Source organism: Mastomys coucha, unplaced genomic scaffold, assembly GCF_008632895.1.
Source record: "Mastomys coucha isolate ucsf_1 unplaced genomic scaffold, UCSF_Mcou_1 pScaffold12, whole genome shotgun sequence".
In the NCBI taxonomy this organism is placed as follows: domain Eukaryota; kingdom Metazoa; phylum Chordata; class Mammalia; order Rodentia; family Muridae; genus Mastomys; species Mastomys coucha.
In genome coordinates this window covers 87,310,419-87,319,754 of record NW_022196894.1, presented here as the reverse complement: position 1 = coordinate 87,319,754, position 9,336 = coordinate 87,310,419, and the positions used below count along the sequence as shown (strand labels likewise).

General features: G+C 44.7%; 1 protein-coding gene across 9 annotated transcripts in view; it reads left to right on the top strand.

The window, feature by feature from the left end:
* Tiam1 (TIAM Rac1 associated GEF 1) overlaps window positions 1–9,336 on the top strand; it is a 358,057-nt gene that overhangs the window by 292,374 nt on the left and 56,347 nt on the right. For all 9 annotated transcript variants that reach the window (XM_031364347.1, XM_031364348.1, XM_031364342.1 and 6 more), the window contains one exon: window positions 4,991–5,072. In XM_031364347.1, coding sequence (XP_031220207.1) covers window positions 4,991–5,072 — 82 coding nt within the window. The remainder of the gene's footprint in view (window positions 1–4,990; window positions 5,073–9,336) is intronic.

Sequence of the window (9,336 nt, the reverse complement as noted above, 5' to 3'; positions counted from 1 at the left end):
TACACCAGGCATGTGTGCTAATCAGGCCCTGTATACACCAGGCATGTGTGCTAATCAGGCCCTGTATATACCAGGCATGTGTGCTAATCAGGCCCTGTATATACCAGGCATGTGGGCTAATCAAGCCATGGCTTTAAAATGTTTATTAGTCATATATTATTGTTATGAACAAACATTTTTAGATTTATTTATCTTACTGTCTTATGTATATGAATAAGACTGGAGTCACAGACAGTTGTGAACCTCCATGTGTATGCTGGGAATTGAACTGGGTCCTCTACAAGAGCAGTGAGTGATCTTAATCACTGAGCCAAACCTCCAGCCGCAACCCCCCACCCCATATCATATTTAAGCTATGGATACTATGTGGTTTTATCCAGTGATGATGGTGGAGTGCTGGTGCTAGTGCACCAAGCTCAGTGTGTTTAAATCTATGATTGTTATTAGGTATGTGTTATAATTAAGGAAAAAAAAAACCCTTGAGTATAATGGAACCATTGTGTTTTCTCTCACCCTTTGCAAAGGTCTCTGGCTCAGAAATCCCCAGGGAAGCAGTTACCAGGGTCTCACTTAACGCCAGTCCCTCCACCTTACCAAGTTCTCTAAGCTGCTTGTGTTCTGGGCGACTTTCGTGCTTGACAAAGCTTATAGACCCCTTCCCAGAGTACTGCTTACAGTCACATGAGACAGGATATATAGACTTTCCCATGGCTCAGTTATAACAAGATGCTTAGCAAAAATCAATTTTAAGTGATTGATAACAGATGTTATGAGCTCACTAAATTCTAAAACTCACCAGTAGATGTAGTAGCTACTGCTGCTGGGAAATAGTGCCAAGTATAAATAATATTCTGAGGTATTAATAGCAACTGGAATTTGATACTGAGATAGCGTTAGTATTCATGATGATGCCATGAACATTCTTAGTATTGTAGTCCAGGTTGCCTACATGCATACATTCAAAGGAGATGCTGGGCAATCTTCTGTAAATATTCTGGGTATCTTTTAGTTTCTATTCTAAGTTCACAGGTGCCTAGAATCATTTCAGGGGTCCCTGGTTTTGGATCCCTGCTTCAAATCACTCCTCTGGGTGTGGGGTCATGGCAAGGCAGGGCCTGTCTGCGCACAGCATGCTTTCTGAGAGTGTATTTGTTTTCTTGCTCATTTCTGAGCAAGCAGCAGGCTATACAGTGTTAGTAAGCTTTGCTACCTCACGTGCATGCTGGGGCACTGCTCTGCAGGAATCTGCAGGTGTCTCAAGCCATGTCCTCGTATATGACCCCCCCACCCACTCCAAGTACTTAATTCTTATTTTATTAATTAAATACTTAATAACAGAAAGTGAGTCCTGGATGTGGAAGAAGATCTTGGAGGGTGATGAGCATTCATGTGAGTGGGCGGGGAGTTCTCTGAATATCTACCAATAGTCATTGTCTGTCTGCCTTACTGATTATATTAATATAAATGATACCCATTTGGCTATTTTTTCATGGCTAGATAGTTGTTGGAACCAGTCCATGGAATGGTTACAAACCTGGGGTTTGCTCTATAGAGACAATAGCTTTTCAGATCTCACACTAAATGAGTTCTTATTAAAGCAACAGGGGAATAAAATGTGCAGCCAAAATTGATTAATTTATTTATTCATTCATCTAGCAAATATTTACTTAGCATTTTTGTGCCTAGCATAATCTCTGATCCTCACAGGGTATGTGCCAGAGGCGGGTGAATCCTGTTTCTGGAGGAGCCTCTATTCAGGTTCGCAGAGATGCATATTAAAAGCCTGTCACCGACAGCAGGTTTTGAGACTCAGAAAACCAGAAGTTAGGGCCAACAAGGAGAGAAGCAGAGTGTTGGCAGGCTGAGGTGTGCCATCGGAGTCTGGGGGTGAGGAGACCGAGGCGCGAGTCTCCCGTGGTTTACAGAAAAGTGTTTCAAGGAGATGCGACATGGGTCTGGGGAGAAAGGTCAGTTGTAACATCCCTGCCACAGAAGCATGAGCTTGAGACTCTAGTGCCTCTGCAAATGATGGTCCAGTGCCAGACACCTCTAATCCCAGTACAGAGACAGCGGGAGCCTCAGAGATGGCTGGCTGGCCAGCCTGACTGAATAGGGAAACTCCAGGCTCAGTGAGAGATGCCATCTGGTCAAATTTGAAAGGAGAGTGACTGTGGAAGACACTTGACATCCATCTCTGACCTCCACATGTGTGTGTGTACATGTGCGTGCATGCACACATGCACACACACACACACATCTATACATACAAAAGAGGTGAGGAACCTGGCTCAGTGTGAGGTGGGAAGGAAGCCGATTACCCGGCTGTACCGTCCCGGAAGCCTAAAATGGTGAGGATAACAAAGAGGACACAGTGCTGGCCACAAGCCTGGAGGGGAATGGGAGGCAAAAGAGAGGGGAACCTGGGAGAAAGAACCTTCCATGTGACCTCCTTCACTGTGCCGTCATCCAGCTGTAGGCTGGGAGTGTTCAAAAGTAACCCAGAAACAAAGGGAAGCCATGTTGTTACTTCTCTAGAACACATAAAATATGTGTGTGTGTGTGTGTGTGAGAGATAGAGAGACTGAGACTTCCTCAGTTCTTATATATGAAGACAACCGCCTATCATTTGTGTTGTATTTGGTAGGTATCAAACGCAATCTAAAGACAATTCAAAGCCTGTGTGAGCTGATGAGCACAGCTTCTATGCAAATACTGCACTATTTCCCTTAAGAGAGCTGAGCTCCCATGGGTTTGGTTATTCTGGGGTCCTGGAGGTCCTGAAACCAGTCCTATGAGTTACCTAGTAATGACAACAGCTGACTTCTACCGTCACAGGCTCTTTGAGGTTGGTGTATGGTAAATGCACCATAGGATACAGGACAGGGGGCAGGCAGACTCCCTGCTGGCTAGGTTTCTGTGGCTGAGGTAAGAGGGCATGGTAGATTAGGCTGGGGTGAGCAGGGGAGATGGGGAGACAGGACGTGATTTCTTGAGAACCCAAGCATCTGGTTAGTCAGAGTGGTGTTAAAAATCTGATGATCGCTGGGTAGTGGTGGCACATGCCTTTAATTCCACCCAGCACTTGGGAGGCAGAGGCAGTCGGATTTCTGAGTTCAAGGCTAGCCTGGTCTACAGAGTGAGTTCCAGGACAGCCAGGGCTACACAGAGAAACCCTGTCTTGAAAAACAAAACAAAACAAAACAAACAAACAAACAAACAAAAATCTGATGATCTCTTTCATCTAGTTTTTGAAAGGGGCCGGGGGAGATGCTTCAATAGTCCTTTAAATGTGGAACTTCAATATGTATGCCACTTACCTATGCATAAAGTAGCCAGCTTTCAACTTTCCTAGCCTAGATACTGTGGTTTCAGAAAATACATTTTAAGACACAGAAGTTTCCTGTATTTTTTGAGCTTTTTGCTCAGCCTGGCCTCAGTCTCAGCACAAGAGTGAGCATGTAGCTCTGAGGCTGGTTTATATGACACTGAGATAATGGACTTTTTCTGCTCAAAGTATCCCACTGGCTCTCTGCAGAGATGATCAGAACTAATGGGTATATACTGCCACCTAGTGGGAAAGACTGCTACACATTTAAAAATAAATTACCATGGCTCAACCTCAGTAGAGATGAGCACTGTTGTCCTGAGTGAGCACGGTGGTGTCCTGCTATGTCTTGTCAACTTTATTTAAATAATTCCATATTTGTAATTGTAGTGACTGTTCTCTGATCCTTAAGCCACTATCACTGAAGTCTTGAAATTGGGGAATTGAATTTTGTGAACCGTTTCTGAGGTGTCTAAATAAAATCATATTGAATTAAGCTCTCCGACACCCAGGCTATATGCCCAGTGTTCCTAGCTCTAACCCCCATCACATTGTGTGATAGTATACCAAGAAAGAAACCTGTATTTTCTTCTTGACTGAATAAAATGGCATCCTGAAGAGATGGGGCAGAGGTAGCTATTCCCAAGGACGTTGCTTCAGTGCTTCAGAATGAAGTTCCTATTAAATTCTATAGCTTGAGATTTATCTTCATTTCAATATCAGTAATGGCTTGCCTTTGTCTTTTCTCTTTTCCTTCAAATTTGGATTTCAGCTTTAGGCTTTTTACCTAAGAAGGTTCACCCCCCCCTAACCTCGGGCCTTGTTGGGTTTCACAAGTTGGCCTGGGAGTCACCATGGTGGGACAGAGAGAACCATATTTCTGGGGCTTGCAAGACGACATTCAGATCCTGCCCTGCCTACCCTGGCATTGCAAACTTATTAAAATACTTTCTTGCCAGCCTTGGTGAAGTGGACATTGTAATTGTCCCTGTATGGGATGAGAAGACACACAGTTGAAATTCATGTCTTGTGAGACTAGGTCCAAATATGTAAAACTGCACTGTCAGTTGATTTAAACATTTTCTGATGTGTATATACTACTTTCATTTTGCATTTATACTGAAACACATTCTAGATTGTGTTGGGTTTCTAGATAGTTGGTTGACTTGTAGACTTAATTTTCTGGCTAATTTTGTATAGGTAAGTGGCTAGCAGAGAACCTCCGCATCCAGACAGTTTGTACCTTCTAATTCATGCTACTGTGTACTTCCTCCCGTGGAAGTGCTATGTGAACCTGCAGGGATGCCTAGTACTATGAGGATGTTCACTCAGCATATTTATAACCTGCCTTTGATTTTGATGAGTCCCTGCCCCAGCACTAGAGGGTTTAATGACGAGAGCATTGTGTTTCAGGTCTGATGAATTTAGGATGCTCTATAGAGTGGTTTGCACATGGAGGGAGTGTGGTTGAGAACAGCATGGTTTCTAACCATAGCTGAGCTTGGTGATGAGAATTGAAGGTTTCTACTCAATAAAAAGACTGATGTAGCAAGTATTGTTGTTCAAGTATCAATTATGAAAAAAGAAATTTACAAAATGCTGATGTGTCCTAAGGACGCTATTTGTGATGGGACCCTCATTAGCCCCCCTCTCTCTGATTTGCAGCTTTACAAAGAAATTGAAATCTGTCCAAAAGTCACCCAGAATATCCACATTGAGAAGTCAGACGCGGCTGCTGATAATTACGGTAGGTTTTATTCGTCTTTGGTCTTTGGTGTTTGTGTTTCCAGTTAAAGCATTTCATTTGTAAACAGAACTTGCGCATATTTACAGTTCACTAAGGAGCCTTTGGGGCCTGTTTTAAATACACATCTGGCTCCAGTGCTGTAAAGTGCAGATGAGCTACAGAAAGTGATGCTCATCCTGGGCACTGGGAGGAAAGCCTCTGGCCTTCAGTCTCTTTACTTGAATCAATGGGATTCTGATGACCTAAGAGGCAATTGGAGAGGCCGCAGAGATTACTCAGTGGTTTAGAGCTGCTCTTAGAGGAACCAAATTTGGATCCCAGCACCTTGAGGGACTTACAACTGCTTTGAACTCCAGCTCCAGGGGATCCCACACCCTCTTCTGGCTTCTGTGGTGCCTGCACTTCTGAATAACACATACACACACACACACACACACACAAGGTGGGGTGGGGGAAGGCTTGGAAGTGAATAGAGAGTTAGATACATTTTTTTTTTTTAAAGAAGGAACTGGACACAGTGGGAGTGGATTATTTTATTTTCTGTTGTGCCTAACAATGAAGGAATTATCCCTTTCCTTATCTTGCCCATAAGCAGGCACCGCTCTACCTTTCTCCACAAGGCAAGTTAAAAGGACTTGCTTGGTTTCTGCGGTACCCGAGACCACTGCTGGGTTGTGTGGTATGGTGTGCTCTCCGTGGCTGGGACTTACTACAGTGAAGTGCCACAGAGCAAAACCGAGAAAGACAAAGGGACTGGAAGAGAGTGTGGGGACACCAGGCTTAGGCTTCCGTATTGCTCTCCACTGGAGTGAGAGGAGAGACTCGAGTCCCCAGAATCGGAGTGCGGCAACATAGAGTCTATGCTGTTAGTGGGCAGCTTGTAGAGACTCAGTCTCAGGCCATTCTGGGAAAGCATGTCATCTAAACACCCGCTGCCTGTCACACACCAAATCCTAGGCTCCCAGAAGGAGAGCGGGAATCACATGTTTGTACTGTTTAAACATGTAAGCCATGTTAGAGCGTTGGCAGATTTCCAACCACCCAACCAACCCACCCCCACAGACCTGTGTGCTATGTCATACTTTCCTGTGTGGCTGTCCACACTCTGCTAGCAGAACTGATATCTTTAGATGTATAGCCCTTCCCAGTTTTCAGACTGCTGTTCACTTAAGCAGTGGAGTACAGGAAGTGAGGCTCTGGAGCGGGCTATGCCAGGAGCTGTAAGAGTCACTGTGCACAGTGCCCCAAGTCTGACAGTTCCCGCTCACACTCTCCTGGCCGACCTTTCTCCAGAGCCAGGCCCGAGCAAGCTGTCACCTGAGATGAGCCTGTGGCTTTGCAGAGGGGAAACAGGAAACAATCAGGTCTTACTCAGTGACAGTGACAGTGACAGCTCTAAGCTAATCACAGAGTCACCTAGTTACCAAGGGGTTGATGTGTGTGGGCCTACTGTGTGCTGGAGCTTTCAGTTCCTGGTGATAAATTTTAAGACCACTGCCTACATGTGTTTGAGATCTTTTCTCTGAATGCAGCTGTTAACCTTCTAATGTTTGAAAATCCCCAAAGCCTTCACAAGGCAGCTGGAATGACATTCCTTCTGCATCTCCTGCCTCAGGCAGATATCCTCATCTCAAAACGTTCATTAGAGAATTTGGGCCTAATGAATAGAACGCAATTTCGTCTTTTTGGCCACTTCCAGTGTACCTTCACGACATTTACTGTTTGACCCTCCCCCGCCCCCACCCCCGCCCCCCACCAAGCACATCCGCAAGCCTGGAGGACATCCTCAGCGCCAAGAATTAATGTTTAGAAAGAGCTTAATATGCAACAGAAGTGTGACCTCCGTGACAAAAGCCATAATTGGTGGCACTGGCATAAACAAGTGCCTGCTGTGCTTGTACTTAATTTCTGTCAAGTGGGAGTCAACCAGTGAGAATCTAGAAAAGTGAGTTCCCAAGCTCTTAGACTCTTGGTCTACGGCTGAATGATCTGGGAAACATAGAAATAGGCACTTGGCACCATAACACCCACACTCGCCTCCGTTTGCCTCAGGGGATGAATTACAAGATGTTCCACAAGGGCCTAATGTTGGAGATAGCACAGAGCTCTATGCCCTGTTCTTACCTTTTCTCTACACAAGCATACCAGTAATAAAGTTAAACTTAAAAAAAAAAATCCGTGTGTGCATTCTGCTCATGTGTTTATCTGTGTACCATGTGCATGCCTCGTGCAATCCGCTAGAGGTCAGAAGAGGGTACTGCAATTAGAGATGGTTGTGAGCCACCATATGGTTACTGAGAACCAAACCTGGATCCTCTGGAAAAGTAGCCAGTGCTCTTAACCACTGAGCCGCCTCTCCAACCCCTGATAGTTTAACTTGTCAGGTGAACACATCGAGAGAACAACAATGGATCATTCTAAAGAACAGTTGCAAGAGTGTATTCCAATTAGAGTTGAGACCCTGTCGTAACTCTATTCTATAGGCATAGAAGGTGCAGCTATGGGCGTGGGTGCAGGCACTGTGCTTTCAAGGAGTGTGAGGGGCTCGGATTGACACAAAGCTGTCTGGTTTGCTTCCGTTTGAGCTTTGTGGCCACCAGGACTTTCATATAGTTCACACTCCATTGTTTGGAGGTGGAGGCCACACCACACTTATGGAAGAGGTTCTCGGAGCCAAACTTCTTGGCGCCAGTTCCTGAGCTTCACTCTGAAAAGCCCTGCTGCATGACAGTGATCTCAGCTAAGCCAGTGTTTGGGCTCCTGTCTGCAGCAGTGTATCAACAGGAAAGCATGAAGAGTCCCTGTCATAGTTACTTTTCTGGTTGCTGTTAGGAAATACTCTCGCAAAAGCAACCCAGTGGGAAAAGGGTTTATTTCAGCTCACAGCTTGAGGGTGTGGTCCAGCATGGAGATCGGGGAGGGGGAGTCCTGGGTGTAGGAGTCTGAGGAAGCTGGTTCAGTTTATTCGAACTAAGGAAGCAGAAGGCAGCAAATGATCACATTCAGCTTCCTCCTCCTTATGTCATTTACAACCTAAGCCCAGAGAATGCTGCCACCCCCCTTTAGTTTGTATCTGCCAACTTTAACCCAGTCCTAGCCAGGGGCTTGTCTCTTACGTGATTCTAGCTCTTGCTAAAGTGACAATATTAACCATCAAAGCTTAAAATCCTGAATGATTTGGTAGCCGTCCAACCTTAGAAACTCCCTTGGCATCTCAATACAGACCCAGCCAGTCCACATCCAGCCCTGACATCAGCCTGAATGTAGCTTTCCTTTGCATGTGAGACCATATATATGCAGGCTCTCAGTACATACTGACACAGGACATCTTAACAGTATCAAATGCTGCTTTCTATTTTTAGGATGGAAAAGATGATCTAATAACTCAAATGGCTGAATAAATTTTTAAACAGTAACAGATGGGCTGGGTGGTGGTGAGCCCATGCTCTTAATCTCAGAACTCAAGAGGCAGAGGTAGGTGGATCTCTGAGTTCAAGGCCAGCCTGGTCTACAAAGTACATTCCAGGACAGCCAGGACTACACAAAGAAAGAACAACAAAATAAAACAGAGCAAACACTTGGGAATTTCTCTTTCCAGGCCATCCTTTAGATGGCACTCAGGGCTTATTGTAGAGTTAGCTCAGGTACATAATGCCTAGACTAAGCCCAGTCCTGTGCTGTCTCTGAGGGAAGTATGTACAGGTTAGCTCTGTAGCTTTTCCTTGTCTCAGGGTACTTCTGATGCTATTTTAGTACTTAGTATTTTAGTAGTTGTAGTATACACACACGCACACACACACACACACACACACACACACACACACCATATGGTATATGTAAAATATATAGTATATATTTAGTAAAATACATTATTTACTAAAATACTTAGTATCTTAGCTATGATGTCATCCTTCTGGTGTGGGTGTCTGTACTTGAACAGCTATTTTATACCAGACCTAGTTTTGAATTCTCCATTGCATATTATGTTGTGGATTCCCTTTGGCCATGGGTGTCAGTATGAGGGATTTCCTAGTAGTTCATCAAATCAGCTGATGGTCTAGTCTCTTCCCTTAGTCTTAATTACTTCCTTTTCTAGGTCGCTGGGCCACATATCACTCATAATGCCTTCCTGCTTTTACAATGGCAGCCTCCTAACTGTTGGATACCATACTTTGATATTGAATGACCTGCCCCTGTTGGCAATCACTTTGGCCTTTGTTAAAGTACACTGAGATTGGAGTGTTCCTGTTCCACTTAAGGCCTT